The sequence below is a fragment of the Esox lucius genome, chromosome 12, assembly GCF_011004845.1.
Source record: "Esox lucius isolate fEsoLuc1 chromosome 12, fEsoLuc1.pri, whole genome shotgun sequence".
Classification (NCBI taxonomy): Eukaryota; Metazoa; Chordata; class Actinopteri; order Esociformes; family Esocidae; genus Esox; species Esox lucius.
In genome coordinates, this window is record NC_047580.1 from 12,940,379 (window position 1) to 12,963,936 (window position 23,558).

The 23,558-nt window shown below is 43.9% G+C and overlaps 1 protein-coding gene across 2 annotated transcripts in view; it reads left to right on the forward strand.

Moving 5' to 3' along the window:
- The first annotated feature begins 2,479 nt into the window (after nt 1–2,479).
- Nucleotides 2,480–23,558, forward strand: part of nol4lb (nucleolar protein 4-like b) — a 94,996-nt gene continuing 73,917 nt past the window's right edge. Inside the window, exon 1 of one of the 2 annotated variants that reach the window (XM_020052034.2) lies at nt 2,480–3,592. In XM_020052034.2, the coding sequence (XP_019907593.1) occupies nt 3,257–3,592 (336 nt within the window). In that variant the 5' untranslated portion in view covers nt 2,480–3,256. The remainder of the gene's footprint in view (nt 3,593–23,558) is intronic. The other variant, XM_010875727.4, reaches the window with a different exon arrangement.

Below are 23,558 nucleotides of genomic sequence, written 5' to 3' on the forward strand. Positions count from 1 at the left end.
AAAATAAACTGTTATAGAATTTGTGAGGTATTTTGGTACACACAAGACATCTGTCCATAAGTGCCACATATTTGATATATTTCACTGATGGGGAGATCAACTGGAGTCAGGTGTATATTTTCTAATTCCGGAACAATCTCTAAATTAGCTAAATTCTGAGCCAGATCATTTATGGTACACACACACGTGCACACAAACCCCCCCCCCCCCCACACACACACAAAAACACACACCCACACACAAAAACCCACACACAAACACACACACACAGGCAGGATTTCTCAGAATACCTGTTTAAGTGTGTGAAGAACTTTTAAGTGTGTGTGTGAAGCACACAGTGTCCAAGCTCCTGTCTGTACTCACTCAAGGTTGCTCCCAGTCCCAACCAAAAAATACTGCATCCTCTTGAAAGGTTCCCAAGCATGCAACCTTAGACACAGCATTAAGAGCCCCTGAATGAACCAAACAGTAAGTGTGTGCTTACCACACTGAAGAATATTACCTGCTGCTGCATGGATTAGCAGAAACAAATGGTAATGGTGTTGGAGAGGTTCCTGAAGTACATCTCTGTGTATAGACCAGGAGAGCATTACATTCTGGTTTGGCAGCTTACAAAAGAGTCAATTCTTGGGCCTATCCTTTTAGCATGTATAAGTTGGTGGAAATGTATATTCTGCTAACCTCCATTTGTATGCTGATGATATCCTTGTTTAATGCCATGAGAAGGTATTTTAGGATTTGCAAAAGTCCTTTTGATGATATTCAGAAACGACTCCATCTGAAGCTTGTGCGTAATGCCAAGGACTCAGTAGTACATGTTTTCTCCCAACCTCAAAGGAGACAAGTGGAATCCTCTGCAGACATTACCCTGAGATGGACAACTGACTAAAAGGGTATCTTCGTATTACTACATCATCTGGGCATCTGGTTCGATAAAAAGTTCAATTTTAATCAGAACTGAAACTGAAGTTGAAATGTGATTTTTATTTTAGGAACAAATCTTTTTCCTATGTCAAGGAGGACTCTGTGCAAACGAAATTTGTATCTGTGTTTGATTACAGTGACATTATGCACCATAGCCTCTTCAACCTTCTGGTGCTGGATGCAATTTATCACAGGGCGATAAGGTTCTTAAAATTACAAGACCAATTAGCTACCATTATGAATTAGACAACTTGGGGAAGTGGCTTTCCCTTTCCACCCCAAGACTTAAGCACTGGTGCAGTTTTCTGTTCAATGCAGTGCTCTTCCAATTCTCTAGATATCTTTGCTCCCAACAAAACAATAACATCCCAATCCTAAAGCCTCCAATCTCAGACAGTGCTCTCCTTCACAATTCCAAGGGCAAGGACTGAAATGGGGAAACAATCTTTCTCCTCCATAATGCTCCTTGGGAATGAGCTATAAAATACCTTCAAACTGGAAGAGAGGGTATTTTTGACAGATTTTAAGTCTGATATAAGAACATAACCACTGACCACTGTAATTGTTTTGTCTATAGTTTTTTTGCATTGTACTGTTTGTTGTATTTACATGCTGACTTACTCCTGCTGACCTCATCTAGCCCCAGGCAACAGTGGTTTAATAAAAATAAAACATTTAAATTAAGCAACAAATATGTATTTACATACATATATACTTAAGATAGAAGATTTTAAATATCATTGAAATTACATGCACTGTGTGTAGTATATAGTCTGGTATAAAGCTCAGAGCAATAGCTATCTGTTTTTCCATTTTGGACAATGTACCTTATATCTGTTGTGATGTATATCACCAGGGGGAGAAGAAATAGTAAGTCAATACACTGGGTCATAAAATGCCATTGATCCAATATTATGTTCAGTGGTTTGTGAGTGTGTTGTAATGGGATCTCATGTTTTACTTATTGTGTTGTCAAAATAGACCGTTCAAATGATATTGGATGTTATGAGCTACTATTAAGATTGTTGACTGTTCAGTAAAACAGTTAAACTGACTGTTTTTATTAGGGGGAAAAACACTGATCTGGTGGAGACATCAGAACACTGCTGAAACACTGTCCTTTATGTTTCATCGCTATTTTTGTCACATCTAATAAACATACTAATGTGAGTACAACAACAATATTTGGCCTGAACACAATAATCATTGTTTTGTATAATGAACATCAATAATCCAATTACAATTTATTTTTATATAATTATGTATTATTCCAACAGGTTTACCATTCGTTATTGTCTAGATACTGAACATATCGACTAAATATTTATTAAAATGTGGACTAGCTAAGAGACTAGCTTTTTCAATGTATCAATCAAAAACCCGGCATATCATACAAAGTATATGTACGTTACAAATATCAAAGAAAATGTGGAGCGGAGCTAAAACACTGGTGAATTATTCTCATTTCAAATTGCCCATCAAACACTGTCAACAGCTCTATTTGGTCCCGCGTGGGACGGTCGCGCAGCACCGCTTTGTGTATGTTTCGGCTACTGGGACTGCACTTCCTGGATTTTAGTGAGGCATTGCACGCACCCATGTCCCATCGACGCGGCGGTGTTCTTGTGTGTGTTATCTACTGAAGAAGCCTGTCCATATTATCTAATATTCGCTCATATTTATTACATGCTGGGCCAATTTAACGCTCGAGAAAGAGAAGAGACATACATCCTTTGATTTGCCTCTACGGGAGACGGTTCGGGACAGAAGCGTTCTGGTCCGATTCAAACAGGTGGGACACGAATCAGGTGGAGTTGGGAGGAGGGTATCACGACAGTCCAGGCTATCTATTTTTATAGCGGTCCTGTGCTCAAAAGGTACTTTTATTTTTCTAGCTTTATCGTAAAATATGCTACGTTCGTTTTGTGTGTGCTACTCCGGGACAGTAAAACTGTGATATTCAAAAGGTGAATATAGCTTCGAGACCTCTAACACAGGTGGGAGATACCCGTTTCGTAGGACGGCCCCTCTTTCAGTTGCTCAGTGCAGGATATGAGCCGCTGACATTTGTCATTACCCTTTGGGACAGGAGGCGAACGGTTTCTGCTAACAGGTGTGAGAGCACACCAATCGTCATTGTCTAAAACGGAATCCTTCCTCATTGTTCGCAGAAATATCACTCGGTCTCATATTCTGCTCCCTTTTGACCAGGAGATGGACATTTGACGTTTTATTAAAACAAAACCGAATAAAATAGTAATATTACTGTTTGGAGTTATTTGTTAGACCCCGTCCTCCTATTTAAAGGGACACGGGACAACAGAAAGAAAACATGTCTACGAAAAAAAGCGTGGATTTGCCCAAAATGAGCAGAAGCCCGGTGATGTTGGAAGGAGAGATGTTCGTCGAATTTCAGGACTGGTGTCTCCGTACTTACGGGGACTCGGGTAAAACAAAGACAGTCACCCGGCGAAAATACAATAAGATTCTCCAGACCCTTTTACACACCGATGATTCGGACGCCGTCTACATAGAGAGCAACCACATCAACGCCAAATTTAAATTCTGGGTGAAGTCCAAAGGGTTCCAGGTCGGGACCATTCAAGGGGACCTTAACAAGAATGGATCTGCTGACAGACCTGTCCTGTACGTCCCCATCAAAGCGACGGTTAGTAGGCTACATTTTCCTCTTTCATTTCTGTGCGCGTAAATGTGTGTGCGCTCTATGATAGTGCCCATATTTGCCTATATGTAAATGTGTGTAGTGAGTCCTATTTCGCTGCGGCTGCCCTACAATAAGTTTCTCTGGACCTTTGAGCCAGCATTATAGTCCGTCCTCACCCAATATTACTCTCATTCATTCCTTATGGCTGTCTTGGGCCGGGCATTAACGCTGTGCCATTCGCCTAGCTATACTACCCGGTTGGCGCAAATAACATCGCCCTGGTAATTATAGGCTGTTACAGTATTCTGGCACCAAAGAAAAACGTGACTTTCATTTCCAGCGACACCTGATGACATGATAGTACCCCACTCTATCTCTTTCTCTCCCTGTTTGTGTGTGTGCGCGCGCGTGCAGTACACGTGAGGGCAGACATCCAAGCCATATTTGTTTGACTGAGGACGGATTGCATTTAGCTGGAGAGACTTAACAGAGACAGCGTGATAGATTCCCATCCCACAGCAGCGTGCTCATAGTTTACACCAGCTGAGTGGGGCTACTACCAAAAAATATATTCAATTCTAACCAAAGAGAAGGTTTGTCAGTTACCTCCATTTATACAATTTTATTCGCTATGAACATGATGCAAGAGTGGATCCAGCTGACAAAAATTAAGGAACTCCTGCATGGCTAGTATTAGGAAGTCCTTTTCAAATGATATCAGTGCCACTTTCGTGAAACTATGTTTAAAATGCCCTTTTAGTGTCTTTTTGATATAGAAAATTGAGGGGGGTGCACTGAGACTACCTTAAAAGATGGACCTTTGAGACTGTAATTGACAATGTAAACTCAATATCAGTGTGCAGATGCTCAGGTTTGTTGAGGCAACAGCTGACCATGCCTTTATGGAATTTGTTCGAGAGATTATTTGAAATCCACCCATTCAGCGGATAGGTTTGTCTAATGCACCGATTTGCATCAGCTTATTTACCTCTGTATCACTGCATCTGAGTCAAATGGAAACATTAAGCTCCTGTCTGCTCCAACATATATTGATAACACAACAAGGACTCTAATAATGAATGGACGTTTATATGATGCTAATTGCTTAAGCGAGCCATAAAGAGCTGGTTAAAAAAACTTGTGGTGGTAAGCATCCTTCCAATCGGGTATTGATTATGTGTCAGTTCTACATTTGAAGGGGCTATTCTGAAACCCTGAAATCTGCCTCTCCCTCTTTCTCCGTGTCACACCCTCTTTCTCTGTGTCACACCCTCTTTCTCTGTGTCACACCCTCTTTCTCTGTGTCACACCCTCTTTCTCTGTGTCACACCCTCTTTCTCTGTGTCACACCCTCTTTCTCTGTGTCACACCCTCTTCCTCTCCTTCTTTCCACATCTCCTTCTCTACTTCACCCCCTGCATGCGCTTCACTGAGGTTGTTTGAAAAGATTGAATGGAGTGTCTGGTCCCTATTTAGCAAACAACTTTAAACTCAGGCCTATTCCCTTTTTCAAATCCTATTTCAGACCAGGGCCCTATTTTTCTTATACTCATATTACTGGTTGACTCGCTCAATGTTACATTAGGTACATTTGTGATGGCCAGCTAAAGTAAACATTGAAGGTGCGTTTATTCTGCTGTCAGCTGAACACAAAGACGACCCAAGCCGTAGCAGCGTCTTGGCAGATGCAAAAGAAGCAGCAGTAATCCTGCTTTTATCCTGAAGTCGGCTGGGTTGTATTTTGAGCGACCTCTCATGCTCTGACCCACCCCTACAGCTCTGTCAGTGGATGTGCCAAGCAAAACCTAAGGTTGCTTTAATGCTGGAGAGATGGACCAACAGATGACAATAGAAGAGACAGAAATGTAGCATATTGGATAGGTGTAATGTATATCCACACCTCCGTCTCTCTATAGAATGATGCTGTTTTGGTTATTAATGTTCAGTGCCATTTGTTAGAAAAACTGTGTGTGGGTGGAAGGGTTGATAGATCATTGTTCTAAATTAGCCAGTATATTTTGTTGTGTGCGCGTGCATACTGACGTGTGTGTGTATTCATGAGATTCCTGAGTGTTCAGGTAGTAAACGTGTAGAAGTGCCAGCGAGCCGTGGACATGAAGGCACTGTGTGGATGAATTAGGCCAGAGCTCTGGAAAGCTGCCTGAGGCCTGGAGAAACCTGGAGGGAGACTAACCCTGCTCCCGGCCTGTGTGTGTGTGGGGGTGTGTGTGTGTGTGTGGGTGTGTGTGTGTGTGTGTGTGCTACAAGAAAAGGTGTGGTAATGGGGGAGAAATTATGTGTACTCCATCTGCTATGAGGACCAGTTTGAGCTTTACACTCTTAAATTGTGGATATTTGGCTGGTCCAAACATAGACACTCCCATTTTTTAAGCTTGTGGTTAAGTTTAGGATAAGAATTTGAGTTCTAATTAGAGTTCAGATTTGACAATAAATGTTAGGTTTAGGGGTTAGTGGAGGTTAAGGCATAAACGTTAAGTTATTGAGGTAAGCGTTAGAGTCTTTGGGTTAGGGTCTAGGATGTAGGGAAAATAAGGGCCCCTGAATATTCACATTTTGAAATCAAACAAAAAAAGCTCCTACTTATTGGTCTTTCAGGAACTCTGTAGGCAGTGTGACCTTTAGTACTGGAAAGTGAAGTAAGATGATAAGAACGGTGAATAACATCATGTGGATCAATGCTCAGGGGAACAACAGGGAGGTCAACGGTTTAGTGAAGGGGACACGGGTGGCCTGTTCACAATACTGACCAGAACCAGGCCAAACTGGACTGGCACTGCATCTACCATAATTGCTGGGACCATCCTAGGCCTGGAACCAGAAGGAAAAACTTGTAGCAGCAAAAAAACAGAGTGGCACCCAGGCAGACAAACTGGCACACAAACCGACAGAGTGGCACAGCATTAGGTATAGTAAGAATAAGGCAGCGAAAGCAAAACAGACAGGGATGAAGAGAGAGTGAGAGACTATGAGGGAGGTAGAGAAGACAAGCAGACGAGGGGAAGGGAAGTGTGGCTTAGAGGAAGCAACCCCACAGCTTAGCCATCACATGCAATTGACACCAGCGTCTCGGCGGCTACTATTAATAGGTCTTAACGTTTTCCTCTTTCCTCCACTGGCAGATGGCTCTCTCTCTCTCTTTCTTGCCAGCAACTCCGCCTTTTAGAGAGCCCTGACTTAGCTAAGTGCAGTTTGATCAACTGTTGCTGCTCTGTGACCACGCTCTTCGCAGCACGCTGTCCGTCTGCACCATCCTTTACACACAACTGGAGAGCGACCGGAGAAAGGGAACAGAGAAGAATGCACAGCAGTCTTGCTGTCCATACCCAGATTTGATTGTAGTATTTTTAGCTTTTTCCAGGCCCCAACGGCTGATATGGGTTCAGACCCACTGTGCCCATGTCATTGTATTAAGTCTAAAAGGCAAAACTGATCGTAGCTTCTTCTTAAGTAGTTCTATTAAAAATTATTGTAATTTTTATTGTTGCTGAAAAGGAGACCGAATGGAGAGAGGCGTTGGACTACGGTCTCCGGCGTAGCTGTGGGGATGTTTGCAGTCAGATAACAAGATGATGTCCGAAATAAGGACATCGGTGATATTGTTGTGTGTGGCAGTGTGTGCAATTAACGCCAATGGACCAAATGTCTCCCCATAGGATCAGGTGAGCGCCAGTCCCAGTCAGATCAGCAGCACACCAGAGGGCCTTGTTCATTAGGCACCAAACGTAATGCAAACTGACTGACACGAAGAGGGACTACCTGAACTTGGCTAATAATAAACATACGTTTGTCGGTCGCAAAAGCTTTTTCAGTTGAGCGCCCTGATGAGCACGAGTCATAACCCAAGGCTCAGTCACAAACCGTCTTCAGCCGTTCTCTGAGGGGAAAACGACTGGATGCTAGAAATAAGACACCTTGCACAGGAAACTGACGTGGCTCTTATCAGATGTCAAGTGTTCATTTGGGTCCTGTCTATTTACCTTTGTCTGGGTACAACTGTCTGCCTGTTCTGTTGGTTTTGTGTGTTTGAGGAGGTATTTGTGTGTTCGTGCGTGAAGAATGCTTGTTGGATGTGGATGTAGCGTGTGAGTGTGCGTGTGTGTGTGTGTATATTATTTATATTTATATGTGTGTATGTATGTGTGTCTATTATCCATGCCCTTCTCACTTCTTCTCTGTCTGCCCCCCCTCCCGCTGCCCACTGTGTCGGTTACGTGTCGATGGCCTGGGGTTTAATGGTGGCCGCAGGGGTAACTTAATTGGGACAGACCCCCTATCAGACCTGGGATCTCTTTAATCTCAAAGGGGCCCTCATCCAATAGAAATAAATACAACTAAATTGACATGAATGGCCAGGCCTCTGGTTGGGGCGGCTCCCCCTGCCCTCTGAAGCCTGGGTGCATCTGTTTCTCAGCAGGAGGCCACTGAGTGCAGGCCTGGGGTGAGGCAGGGGGCATGCTCCCCTCTCTGAACCCAGAGCTGCAGTCACCGTGGTCACCCGGTCAATGTCACTCAGTGGGGAGGAGCAGGGCAGGTCTGGGTGAGGTTAGGGTTAGTTTGTGGAGCTGGAGGGGTTGAGCTGGAATAAGGTTCCCTGTCAGCGAGCGGTTTGTCGGAAAATGCCTCGGCTATCGATTTCTCAATGTGTTTGTGATTGGCTCTTCCCAGTGTATTAGACTCTTCCCTAATGGATGGTCTTTTAAAGATGCACTGTGGAGAGTTTGAGAATTTCAGCCAAAACGACTCCCTGTCTTTTGGGTTCCCTGGCGTGCACAACGTATTTCTTATGTTACAACCTGCAAAATCCCATTTGTTCATGTGCAGTTTTTATGAAATAATTTGAATCCTGTTCGTAATGTGTGATACGTTTGGTGTGAAACTAAAGGATCTGGAATGGGGCTACATCTACAGACACATGTCATTGTTCTAATAATTCTATGGCTACGTCATTGGTTAATTTTCACTGTCGTATATTCAGGCTTTTTGCCAATCAGGTCTCTTGGGCTGGGTAAGGTGCATTGGCAAGGCTGCTGGTCACATTCCTTGCCAGTACCGTACCATGGGTCAAAACCGTAGGTGTGACTGCACCCCTCTGTTCCACCAGCCTTATCTACCCTGTCTGGGCTTGTTCAAACACAGCCTCCTTTTCTCCTTATTGTCTTTTCCAACGCACACAAACAAACACAAACACACATGTGCACACACTCGCTGTCCTCTTTTCACGATGACCAGCCTGCCATCACTTTCTCGCTCTCAATTTCTCCCTCCACCAGAGTTATGTAGCCACTTTTTGAGGTGTGCTTCACTAATTAACCCCCTGACCACCTTATCCCCCAACCTAGTGTTTGTAGTGTCGCTAAAACCGGAGGGTCCTATGTCTGGAACCAGGCTGCTGACGGATAACTGGAGGGGAGGGGAGCAAGAAGTGGGCTAGGACCGACTGGGACAGGGGCTACTGTGGAGACCTTGGTGGGGTAGAGCAACACAAGGACAACCACTGATACTGACCTGCTCTAGTGAAGACTCTTCAACCACCAATACTGACCAGCCCTAGTAAAGACTCCTTCAACCACCAATACTGACCAGCCCTAGTAAAGACTCTTTAAACCACAGATACTGACCAGCCCTAGTAAAGACTCTTTAAACCACCAATACTGACCAGCCCTAGTAAAGACTCTGTAAACCACCAATACTGACCAGCCCTAGTAAAGACTCTTTAAACCACTGATACTGACCAGCCCTAGTAAAGACTCTTCAACCACCAATACTGACCAGCCCTAGTAAAGACTCTGTAAACCACCAATACTGACCAGCCCTAGTAAAGACTCTTTAAACCACAGATACTGACCAGCCCTAGTAAAGACTCTTTAAACCACCAATACTGACCAGCCCTAGTAAAGACTCTGTAAACCACCAATACTGACCAGCCCTAGTAAAGACTCTTTAAACCACCAATACTGACCAGCCCTAGTAAAGACTCTTTAAACCACCAATACTGACCAACCCTAGTAAAGACTCTTTAAACCACCAATACTGACCAGCCCTAGTAAAGACTCTGTAAACCACCAATACTGACCAGCCCTAGTAAAGACTCTGTAAACCACCAATACTGACCAGCCCTAGTAAAGACTCCTTAAACCACTGATACTGACCAGCCCTAGTAAAGACTCTTTAAACCACCAATATTGACCAGCCCTAGTAAAGACTCTTTAAACCACCAATACTGACCAGCCCTGGTAAATACTCCTTAAACCACCAATACTGACCAGCCCTGGTAAAGACTCCTTAAACCACCAATACTGACCAGCCCTAGTAAAGACTCATTAAATCACTGATACTGACCAGCCCTAGTAAAGACTCATTAAACCACTGATACTGACCAGCCCTAGTAAAGACTCTTTAAACCACCGATACTGACCAGCCCTAGTAAAGACTCTTTAAACCACCAATACTGACCAGCCCTAGTAAAGACTCTTTAAACCACTGATAGGTGACAACAGACATGTTTTTAATTTACTTCAGACAAGTCAAGTCTCAAGTCACTGCATGCAAGTCCAAGTCAAGTCTTAAGTCGCTGCATGCAAATCCAAGTCAAGTCTCAAGTCTTTTAAGCACTATAGGTTATAGTTATAGTTTATATGTCCAAAGCAAGTCCTTTCGACTTAAGGTGCACTTTTTGTGGATGACTATTATTTTATGGGCTATTTTAAATCAGCTGTTGATAATCTAGTACACTGATACAGAATTGCGACATTTAATTTGTTATAGCAAACATGCATTGTATGTTCAATTGAAGTATGATCATGTCGAGGGGCCAGCCTATTCTATCTACTACTACTGATTTTCAACTTTAATCGCTTGAGGTACTAGACCCAAACAAGGCATGGAGGCATTTCATTAGTTTTAGCTGTTCTATATTTACCTTCCAAGGCACAAGTCCAATAACTACAAGTCCAAGTCAAGTCTCAAGTCTTTTGAACAGATCGCAAGTCAAGTCACAAGTACATTTATTGGTGACTTAAGTGCGACTTGAGTCCAAGTCTGCAACTTGGGTCACCAACTCTGGGTGACAATAGTTTAAAGAAGCTGGCGGCAGAAGCTGGTATGGAACAGACATGAGCCTCGCAGTCTCATCCAAAGTCAGCTGCTGTGTTCTACGAGGTAAACATTGTGTGTAGGGTTTGGGCACGTTAGGAGACCCTCCCCGGGGCTGTCTACGCCCCCACAACCCCGGCCCCCACTACTGTGTGTGGACAGCTTTCTGCTGGCTGGGCAGCTGTAAATCGTTGACTGGCAGTAATTGTGTTACTTTGGAGTCCTGGGTTCCAGAGAGAATGAGGGAGGGGAGGGCAGGAGAAGAGGAGGGGGAGAATGAGAGAGAGATGGGATGGGGCAGGAGAAGAGGAGGGGGAGAATGAGAGAGAGATGGGATGGGGCAGGAGATTAGTAAGCTTTTTTGTTGTTGCCCGTTCTGTGCATCCTGCCTGTCTTCATTACCAGACACACAGACACAGGCCACGTCCAGTATAACTAAATCCACTTCATTTACAGGGTTCAATGGAGAGGACTTCCAGTGTGCCCTGGGACCATTAATCTGAGGTCCGATCTAAAGTGTTCTTTGGTCGGAATTGTGGTCCTGTTTATAGCCTAGTGATGGTTTTTGTAGGCTTGAGTTTTGTGTGTTTCTGTGTAGGGTACTGCTTTTTGTAATTCAGTCAGTTAGAGATTTAAGAACAATATGGTTAAGGAAATACACAGTCAACCTTAGCAGACTACATAATTATAGTCTCGCTCTAGAATTAAAGGGATACTTGATTTTGTCAGTGGTCTACGATAACCAAAGTCCGGAACAAGCAGAATCACATGGCGTTCCTGTGTGCAGTTGAGGTGGCGGCAACCTTTCCTCCTCAAATGTTACATTTCATATAATGTTTCATCTTGAGGTCAGCGCCATGTGTTACAGCCATCCCCAGACAAGTAGTAACTGTATCTAAACATCCTATCTGAGTTCTGAAAAAGATACAATACCAGGTAGTATTCTTCTCTGAGTAAGATGAGCCTGTAGTAAATTACTAAACCAAATTTTCTATGGGTAGGGTAATAATAGGCATACTCTGTTTTTTACCAGCCAAATGTAGTTGGTAATGTGGTTAACGGTGAGTTATGTGGTTACATGCACCCAACCTTTGAACGTATGCTGATCACACACACATAAAACCAGAGGTGCACAACTTAATCAGACATTATTTCCAAATGTAACTGTTATGTAATTTTGGCTGGCAACCGAACAGATTACAATGAATGTTTTTTTGTAATCCGTTACTCCCCAACCCTTCTGGTGGTGCAACAGATGGATTTGAATGGGATAGCCAGCTTTTGATGCTATCAGGAGCAGGCCATGTTGACTCTCTGCTTAGCCCAGGGGTGGATTACACTTCCTGACCGTCTGCAAGAAGACATGGAGTTAGGGACGGTTCTAGTTATTAGTGACATAAGCAGTTGCTTAGGGCCCCTGACCGCTAGCAGGGCTCAACCACTAGAGACTGCTGGGGGAGGGGGCCCAAATAAAATGTTGCTTAGGGCCCCCAAACTGCTAGAGCCGGCCCTGCACGGAGGGACGCGTTGGATCTTTGGTTATTGATGTATGCTCAGGCTGTGTCCCAAATGTTACCCTATTTCCTACCTAGTGCACTACTTTTGACCTGAGCCCTGCTCACCTGGCGCTACTGCCAAGTGAGTTCAATACAGGTGTGGATCCAGGGAACATTGGGTAAAGATGATGTCAGAGCTGAGCAACACTAGCTCGCTCACAGAGGAGGAAAAGGATGCTCTGATCTGACGCTGGCAGTTGATTGGCTGATTGATTGTCATTGATTGCGCAGGTTATTCTCGTTGTCCCAAGTCTGAATCAACTTCTGATTAGAGGTTAACAATCAAAATCTGCATCAGCATCATGCTTCTGACTTCAAATGCCAGGATTGAAAGAAGGGTTAAGAAGAAAACCTGAAAGTAGATTATGTGGTTAGTGTGTTTAGAGTGTGTGTCTGTGTGTTTATTTATGTGGATGCGACACAGCGTTATTGACTGGTTTTAACCAGGCTTCTAATTTGCTTGGTGTCAGTGAGTGCCCTCCATATTGAACATGCTCAGTGTACACAACTCATTTTTTTTTTTTATATATATATATAGTATATTCAGTGATTATAATGCCTTTGTTGGACAGACACAGCAGGGAAAAATAGATTTTGCTCTTGCTGCAGTGGTACATGTATGCTGGAGGAAGTGACTTATACTGCTGTAACACCTAGACACGCGGCCAGAGTCCTGACCCAGCGAAACTTCACTGCCAAAATAAGTTACCTTGCCATTATCTCAGAAAAGTATTTTATCAGCTTTAGAATTTTTTAAAACTTGTGTGGCAGTAGTCTAATGTTTAAAGCATCTGACCAGTAATAGTTAGGATGCTGTATTAAATCCCTGAGCCGGCCAGAAACATGTGCTGTTCTGCCCTGGTCAACCATAATTCACTGTCAATTTACCTGGTAAAATAAGGGTAAAATAAAAATGCTGGAGGTCTTTAATGTTATGTTACTGTTTGTAGCCTGCTGTATAAATGTTGAATAAAATGATATTTCAGGGGTTGTCCCTTCAGTATGATGCTCAAACTATCAACAATCCAGTTAATAGTGACAGTTTATTCTCCATCTCATGCATACTCTGACAGTAACTTCTTAAATTAAATGATTGACAGAGAATGTTCTCACGAGGCTTTTTCTACCCTGCGATATACAACTTTTGTATAATTTTTTTTTATGCTGGTTTATAAATACCCTCAACATGCAGTTCTTGTGAAAGATTTATTTGGAGAAGCAGTGCAGAACTGTTGCCATGCCATTTGTCCACCTGTGTAATCCCTCTACAAGTGGTGCTGTGTCTCATCTGTAATGTCTCTGAACTGTCAACAGCATACTGAAGCAGCAGCACATTGAAATACTGAAACAGCGGTATTTCAATGAGATAGTGAAAAAGATACATTTTGAATCACTATAACAGAAGCACAGTTCTTAAACTAGAATATAAAACCTTCTTTCTTCTTTTTTTTCTTTTTTACACATTTCTGAATACTGAGGGACCTTTTAGTGCAAATGATTAGTGAACCTTTACAGTCACACACTGTAGCAACAAACAATACTACACATGCAGACACGTAGGTATGTGCGCGCATGCACACACACTCACGCGCACACACATGCGCACACACACACACACACCGATTCACACACCCAAACACACAGAGCCAGGGGATCTATTGACAGACCAAATGGATGGTTTTCATCAAAGACCAGTGAACAAAAAGGCAATTACATCCCATCTGAGTTGAAAGGGATGAATGCCATTACTTAGTTGTGTTCTGGATTCATTATGAAATAATATTGCACCTCCAGAGAGAGACACTCTTGAGGTCAGATATGGACAGCATCAGGACACAGCTAGACACCACAAGGCTAGATATTAGGGTTGGCATCAATTCTGAATTGACTTAAAAATTACTCTTTATTCCAATTCTGTACCTGACTTTTTATTGAATTTGAATTGGCCACACTCCACAGAGAGCAGTATTTTAATTGAGTGTGAATGAATATAAGTGAAATAAAATTACAATTACAATGTTATGGTTTATTTTGACATCACATTTGTTTATCAATACCATTAAGGTTGAAACAAACCAATTTAAAAAAAATGAGTCACACTAATTTTCTTTTTCTTGTAATTAAAAGTACACTTTAAAAATCACAGACAAATACAGTTTTATTGAGCCGTCAAGCAAAAATCCAAACACAAAGTGAATGAGAACCTAAAACTTTGATTAAAAATATGTTATCTAAATCTAAACTACACTGCTCAAAAAGATAAGGGAACCCTCAAATCACACATCAGGTCTTGATGAATGAAGTAGATATTTAAGATCAAAATCTTTACAGTACATTGTGAACAAAATGACATAACAATGGTCAGTGGAAACCAAAATCACCAACCGAGGGCCGTGTGGAGTGTGGAAGTACTTGTCTCACATGGCCATAACACCTGTTCACTGTCCAGAACCTTCCTCCACACGCCTATTGCTGCTAGGTGTTATGCTAGTCCCGGTTTTCAGCCCGGGAAGGACACTTTTTGCACAGATACAGGTATGTAACATTGCCTAAAATAGATAAATACCTTGAGGAAAAACAAAAATATGTTTTGTCAGAATTGGTCTTTTTACACAATCAGCACCTACTACACAAATCTAGTCAGCACAATACTCTGCCTGAAGAAGACCTCTTATTGGTTTAACATGTTGCAAGGCCTCACTGTTTTACAGTGGGCTCCCAACCTTATTTAGCTTGTTTACAATTGTGGACATCCTCTGGTTTCTCATTGAGGGGAGATGGTTTTTTGACCTCAGGCTTGTATTAGAATCAGAATGTGTATTCTTTGGCTTCATTCAAGTGGTACATCTTTTGATAAAAATGTGTTGAGCAGGTACTCTGTATGTTTGGCTGTGTTGAGCAGGTACTCTGTATGTTTGGCTGTGTTGAGCAGGTACTCTGTATGTTTGGCTGTGTTGAGCAGGTACTCTGTATGTTTGGCTGTGTTGAGCAGGTACTCTTTGTGTTTGGTGTTGAGCAGATACTTTGTGTTTGTTGTTGAGCAGGTGTCTGTATATTTGGTGTTGAGCAGGTTTCTGTGTGTTTGGTGTTGAGCAGGTATCTGTGTTTGGCTTTGTTAGTTCAGCTCTGTTATTGTTTATGTTAGAGATGAACACACACACACACACACACACACACACACACACACACGCATGCACACACACGCATTGACCCAGTTCCACTTCCAGCCCATCTAAGAGGCCTCTGGGTGCTGCAGTCAGCCATTACCCCTCTGGTTGAAGGATGTGGTGTGGCTGCACAAAACTCTGTTCCAAGCACACACACACACCAGTGCACGTGTACAGAAGACACAGAATATCGTGTGTGTGTGTGTGTGTGCAATGGGGGCAGTCTGTTCCTCAGCTGCCAGCTAGCTCACTACATCTTGGACGCAAAGTCTCTGTTTGTGCAAACAAGACTATGCTCACCCCCCTGGCATCATCACAGTTGCCATGGTGAACTGCTTTTTTATTCTCAATGGAGGAGAAATTAACACTATTTTTAATTGGTTCTGGGGCCTCAATTCTAATGCCCCCCCCCCCCCCCCCCCCACTACCCGGCTAGCTTTCCTCCATAAGGCAACTGCCAGTGCCTGAGGAAGCGCGTGCGTCATTTCCTCATAATTAGACTATGCGTCGTCCATATGTACACACATGCACACAAAGAATAGCAAGTTAGTACCCACACACACACACACACACACACACACACACACACACACACACGCAAACACAAACAATAGCTGGGCTCAAACCATGGTCATCTGAAGAAGAACCTCTTTTTGACATCGGGTTGTTGTATTACAGATGGAGATATAGTTTTGGTCCCTATAATGATCGCTTTGAAAATGGAAACTTATGTTTCTTAGCGTGATCTAAGCTGCTGTCTGTACATGTACTGCAGCAGCATGGTGTAACAATCCAGCCTGCTGCTCTTTCAGCAATAACTCTCTTCTCTATCTTTCCCCACTGTGTCTGTCTCACAAAACTTAAAATATGACAAAAAAATGAAAATAAATCGTATAAAAATAAACTAAATATGTGAAGCCATATATCAAAAATGTGGGGGCCGTGGTTGGAAAATGTACATGCTACGAAAACACTTTGGCCTAAGTGTGTATCAAACCTGATAAACTGCTGGGAATTAAACATTGTGATACAGCAACTACATGAACAGAGAAAGGAAAAAGTGGTCAGCATACAGGCAGTTTAACCAATGATGGATTGAAAACAATTGATGTTTGATTACATAAAAAAAATACACTGACTTATATAAAACAGACACGCAAAAGCCTGTCCTCTACAGAGAAATGAATAATTTAATAAATATATTTATTTTATGACAATGTAAAAGAACAATATAAAAAGTTGATGTTGAGGTACTACTGATAAAAACATTGCTGTCATGATATTCTAAATTACCTTAATCATGAATAATTATGTTGCATGTATTTGGAAATCAGCCAAAGGCAAAGTTGACAGGAGATTGAGGGGCAGTTATAAATTCTCTTAGGGGCGGTACCTAGAAAGAGCTGGTTGGAAAGAGAGTAATTTTATGCAAATGTAGCAAATTATGCACCCAGTTATATGCAAATGAATTGTTCATTTCAAACATTATTATTCAATCACTGTAATAGCAAAACATTAAAAGGGCAATATGTGGTCTAAAAACATTGACATGTATCATTTCATAGAATCCTTTTCTTAATATTTGGCACCATCTGTTTACCCTACAAACTCCCATAAGAAATGTCTGGATTCCATTGACTTTCTACATTTTGATGCATTACGTTATGCGCTGTAGTCCAGAATTTTGACTGTTCTTCTCCATCATCCAGCTGTTGCAGGTCATAAAAGTATTTTGTGTAATGGGGAGTGGCACATGGAACGTCACGTCACGTGTTCAGGGCCCTGGAGGGCATTTTATTAGCCATTAAAGAAGAGCAGGAATGAGGAAGAAAACCACAACTGAAATCCAAACCACTGTGGAGGAGAGCCAGCGTCATCTGGGCATCCTTAACGGTGGTGCTTTCAGAGGTAGGGGTGTGGGCTGATTAAGCTCCAGCGTCAACTGGGCAGCCTTAACGGTGGTGCTTTCAGAGGTAGGGGTGTGGGCTGATTAAACTCCAGCGTCATCTGGGCAGCCTTAACGGTGGTACTTTCAGAGGTAGGGGTGTGGGCTGATAAAGCTCCAGCGTCATCTGGGCAGCCTTAACGGTGGTACTTTCAGAGGTAGGGGTGTGGGCTGATAAAGCTCCAGCGTCATCTGGGCAGCCTTAACGGTGGTACTTTCAGAGGTAGGGGTGTGGGCTGATTAAGCTCCAGCGTCAACTGGGCAGCCTTAACGGTGGTGCTTTCAGAGGTAGGGGTGTGGGCTGATTAAGCTCCAGCGTCATCTGGGCAGCCTTAACGGTGGTACTTTCAGAGGTAGGGGTGTGGGCTGATAAAGCTCCAGCGTCATCTGGGCAGCCTTAACGGTGGTACTTCCAGAGGTAGGGGTGTGGGCTGATTAAACTCCAGCGTCATCTGGGCAGCCTTATGGTGGTGCTTTCAGAGGTAGGGGTGTGGGCTGATAAAGCTCCAGCGTCATCTGGGCAGCCTTATGGTGGTGCTTTCAGAGGTAGGGGTGTGGGCTGATAAAGCTCCAGCGTCATCTGGGCAGCCTTATGGTGGTGCTTTCAGAGGTAGGGGCTGATAAAGCTCCAGCGTACTCTGCACTCCTCATCTGCTGCTGTCTTACTGCTCTCTTGGTTCCTGATAGGACAGTGTACCATCAAGGGCAGGTGAGGGTTTCCATCCCTGTCTCAGCCACTGGAGCTTCTGTTTCTCCCTCAACCCAGCGCTGCTCCCCCGGGCTCCTTTACATCTCCCCCCAAAAGAGGCCTGATTTAGGGGCAGCTGTGCCTCATTTAGGGGAAGCTGCCAAGTTGCATTCAAGGGCAGGTGGTTGTTACAGGGGTGGTGGCCCTACGCTAATGGAGACGACCAAGTGTTTGTGTTGGCTCTTCTAGCTGCCTCCGGAAGGTTCCTGTTGGTGTGACATTAAGAGCATGTTTGGGTCACATTCCTTTCTCTTCAAAAATGTTTTGCCCTGTACAAACAGCAAATACTAATGAGAGCTTTGAGATCATGTTACACAGATACAGACACACATTTATATCCCACAGACTGCCCCAGCCAGATCTCCATGATGAAGCTGTAGATCTGTTATGCTGTTTACATGAGGTTGATCGTAGTGTTTTCCAAAGCCCAGAATGCATATGTTTGATCTGTGTGTGTGTGAGGGCGGATCGGTTCCCTTGGAGACTGAGAGTCAGGCCTATGTTCTATCACCACTCTGTTTAATCTACTGACACTCTGTTTGCAGTCGCTCTCTTTGCAGCGATGGGCCAGAAGCCTACTGGGTGTGCAGATTTCTGGTCTTGCTGTTGCACACCTGATGTACAGTATCTCACAAAAGTGAGTACACCCCTCACATTTTTGCAAATATTTGATTATATCTTTTCATGTGACAACAATTAAGAAATTACACTTTGCTACAATGTAAACTAGTGAGTGTAAAGCTTGTATAACAGTGTTAATTTGCTGTCCCCTCAAATTAACTCACAGCCATACACCCCTAAGTGAAAATGTCCAAATTGGGTCCAATTGTGTCATGTGACTCGTTAGTGTTACAACATCTCAGGTGTGAATGGGGAGCAGGTGTGTTAAATTTGGTGTTATCGCTCACACACTCCCTCATACTGGTCACTGGAAGTTCAACATGGCACCCCATGGCAAAGAACTCTCTGAGGATCTGAAAAAAAGAACTGTTGCTGTACATAAAGATGGCCTAGGCTATAAGAAGATTGCCAAGACCCTGAAACTGAGCTGCAGCACGGTGGCCAAGACCATACAGCGGGTTAACAGGACAGGTTCCACTCAGAACAGGCCTAGCCATGGTTGACCAAACAAGTTGAGTGCACGTGCTCAGTGTCATATCCAGAGGTTGTCTTTGGGAATTAGACTTATGAATGCTGCCAGCATTGCTGGAGTGGTTGAAGGGGTGGGGGGTCAGCCTGTCAGTGCTCAGACCATATGCCGCACACTGCATCAAATTGGACTGCATGGCCTTTCGTCCCAGAAGGAAGCCACTCCTAAAGATGATGCCCAAGAAGCCTGAAAACAGTTTGCTGAAGACAAGCAGACTAAAGGCATGGATTACTGGAACCATGTCCTGTGGTCTGATTGGACCAATATAAACTTCCAGTCTATTTAGATACATTCTCCTCCTATTGCTTGGGTACTTGTGTCCTAATCTATATTCCATTCCTATAGCCTGGTTACCAGTCTAGCTACATTCTACTCCTAGTAATAATGTTTTCAGCAGTGGAGTATCACGTTAGCTAAGGGAATATCATTGCGGGTCTGTATTGAAGCCCTGCACCCCCAGTAGATGGAGAAGCGTCGGTGAGCCCTGTCTCCTCTACATTGTGTTACCTTGGCATTCCAGTGACATCCCCCTACATGTGACCTGAATATGGGCATAAGACTGTCAGTCACTCACTGAATGAACAAACTAATGAATGTTCCCATCCATTCTCAGTCCAAAGTAGGTTCTCATTGAGTATGATCGAGGTGTGTGTGTGTGTGTGTGTGTGCGCATGCGTGTGTGTGTGCGCATGCGTGTGTGTGTGCGCATGCGTGTGTGTGTGCGCATGTGTGTGCGCGTGTGTGCGCGTGTTGTGTGTGTGTGTGTGTGTGTGCGCGTGTGTTCGCGTGTGTGTGTGTGTGTGTGTGTGCGAGGGAAAGAGAGAAAAGGAGGGAGAAAGGGAAAGAATGCTGGATTTGGACAGGATGACTCCTCTTCCTCCATCACTCTCAGAAGATGCTGCTGCTTTGGGACAAAGGACTGCCTCTCCCTCCTCTTCCCCTCACCCATCCCCCTCTCCCTCCTCTTCCTCCTCACCCATCCCCCTCTCCCTCCTCCTGGTGCCCCTCACTGCCAACGCTGCTGGATAATTAGCCCAGCTCCTCACTGAGCCTTGTCTCTCTGTCTGCCTCTTTCTGTCTCTCTCTGTTTCTGTCTCTCTGTCTGTCTCTCTGTCTGTCTCTCTGTCTGTCTCTCTGTCTGTCTCTCTGTCTGTCTCTCTGTCTGTTGTTCTGCCTGTGCTGCAGGGTAGCTCCAAGATAACAGGCAACACTCCCTCCTCGCAGCACGCTGAAATTACAACAGTGATTACACTAATGATATCAACACTGAAGCCTTGGCTACAATCGTTTTAGTTTATTAAACTGATGATGAATCTACTACTCATCATCATCTCGATATGTTATCAGGTGTATGTACTGTTAAGTAAATAGTTACTGGGCATTCCATGGTGTCGTTTTTTTGTTGCCGTTGGATTGTATGGGAGCATGAGCACCAATGAAAACGCGGCGTCATGTCAGGCGTCATGTGAGCGCGTTGGGGCAGTGAGGGGAGGCATAGAGGAGTGATCTGGAGCGTCTGGAGCAGGATGATGGGATTGTCAAGTGTTTTAATCCTCCACTGGGAGAGAGGAGGCGGAGGAGCAGGCCGCCAGCCCACAACACAACTAACGCTAACATAATGAAGAATACTCCAGGACCAGAGGAGGAGAGGAGGGGAAGGAAATAGAACTCCAGAGGGAGGAGGAGGTGGGGAGAACAGGGGGAATCTAGAGAATGACAGCCAAGGAAAGAGAGAGGATGGAATGGATAATAAGATGGGGACGGAAGGAAGGAGAAGAGCGGCGGGTGCCGTTCCGCTGAGCCACGCTGTGACCTCAAGCCCTCTGGAAGCTGTGATGACACAGACACACAGAGTCTTGCCCTGGTTGGCACATGCTGGGCACCATGTGGGCACCCTGATCTGTAAATCAGTTTATTTATATTGCATTCATTTAGGAATGATTGGCCCATAAAATGGGACGTGCTGTCAGATTCACCTGGAACTAACAGAACTGAGAACACAATGCAGTCATCCCAATCTCTTTCTCTACCTTTGACCCCCACCTCTATGACTGCCTCCCCACTATCTCCTGTCTGTCCACTCTCTTTGACAAGTCTCACTCTTCATTTTCTTTCTCCTTTCTTTTTTTTCTCCCCATCTCACCCACTGTCTCCTCTCTGTCTCACTCTCTGCGACACATCTGTGGTATGTTTCGGAGACGATTAATCTTCAGGGTTATCTCAGTGTCTTTCCCCCCTCTGTCTGACTGACTGGAGGGAACAGAACAGAAGCAGGTCATCATATGTCAGCTTTGTGGAGCCCACTGCCTGCTCCAAATGCCTGCTCCAAATGCCTGCTCCAAATGCCTGCTCCAAATGCCTGCTCCAAATGCCTGCTCCAAATGCCTGCTCCCACCTCCTGCAGCCCACTGCCTGCTCCCACTGCCTGCTCCCAATGCCTGCTCCCACCTCCTGCCAGCCTACTGCCTGCTCCCAATGCCTGCTCCCACCTCCTGCAACCCACTTCCTGCTCTCACTGCCTGTTCTCACTGCAGCTCCCCAGTGATAAGGTTGCCCAATGTTTTAAGAAGATGGTTAGGGAATTGTGGTTCAAAAAAGTGTTTTATTACTGTTGGCATACAAGCAAACACACAAAAACACACACAAACAAACACACATATATATTTGCACACACACACACACACACACACACACACAAAAAGCCAGGTTTCTTGTGTTCGGATGGTTATAAGGAGCTTTATCCTTGATGTTATCACCAGCTGGGTCTTTTGTTATTTTAAGCAGTGGCTCTTTGACGCTTGGAGTGTGCCTGGGTACGAGACGGCTCTCTGTTTTTGTGTGTGTGTGTGTGTGTACGTGTGTGTGGGATGATGGCTCAGTCTATACAGTGTGTTTGTGTGATCATTGGTCTGTCTATGCTGTGTGTGTGTGTGTGTGTGTGTGTGTGTGTGTGTGTGTGTGTGTGTGAGAGAGAGAGATATCATGGGTCTGTCTATATCGTGTGACAGTGTGTTTGTGAGATTCTGGGTCTGTCTATACTCTGTGTATGTGTGTGTGTGATCATGGGTGTGTCTATATAGTGTATGTGTGTGTGAGATCATGGGTCTGTCTATATAGTGTATGTGTGTGTGAGATCATGGGTCTGTGTATATAGTGTGTGTCTATGTGTGTGATCATGGGTCTGTGTATATAGTGTGTGTCTATGTGTGTGATCATGGGTCTGTGTATATAGTGTGTGTGTGTGTGTGTGTGATCATGGGTCTGTCTATATAGTGTGTGTGTGTGTGTGTGTGATCATGGGTCTGTGTATATAGTGTGTACGTGTGTGATCATGGGTCTGTGTATATAGTGTTTGTGTGTGTGTGTGTGTGTGTGTGTGTGTGTGTATGTGTGTGATCATGGGTCTGTGTATATAGTGTGTGTGTGTGTGTGTATATGTGTGATCATGGGTCTGTCTATATAGTGTGTGTGTGTGTGTGTGTGTGTGTGTGTGTGAGATCATGGGTCTGTGTATATAGTGTTTGTGTGTGTGTGTGTATGTGTGTGATCATGGGTCTGTGTATATAGTGTGTGTATGTGTGTGATCATGGGTCTGTGTATATAGTGTGTGTATGTGTGTGATCATGGGTCTGTGTATATAGTGTGTGTATGTGTGTGATCATGGGTCTGTGTATATAGTGTGTGTATGTGTGTGATCATGGGTCTGTGTATATAGTGTATGTGTGTGTGAGATCATGGGTCTGTGTATATAGTGTGTGTGTGTGTGTGTGTATATGTGTGTGATCATGGGTCTGTGTATATTGGGGCTGCACAATATATAGTTTCAGCATCGACATTGTGATGTACGCATCCGTAATAGTCACATTGCAGAATGTGCGATTTAGTAAGGTAAACATATATCAGTCTACAATATACAGTGGGGAGAACAAGTATTTGATACACTGCCAATTTAGCAGGTTTTCCTACTTACAAAGCATGTAGAGGTCTGTCATTTTTATCATAGGTACACCTCAACTGTGAGAGACAGAATCTAAAACAAAAATCCAGAAAATCACATTTGCATTTTTTTGCATGACATAAGTATTTGATTACCTACCAACCAGTAAGAATTCCGGCTCTCACAGACCTGTTAGTTTTTATTCAAGAAGCCCTCCTGTTCTCCACTCATTACCTGTATTAACTGCACCTGTTTGAACTCGTTATCTGTATAAAAGACACCTGTCCCAACACTCAATCAAACAGAATCCAACCTCTCCACAATGGCCAAGACCAGATAGCTGTGTAAGGGCA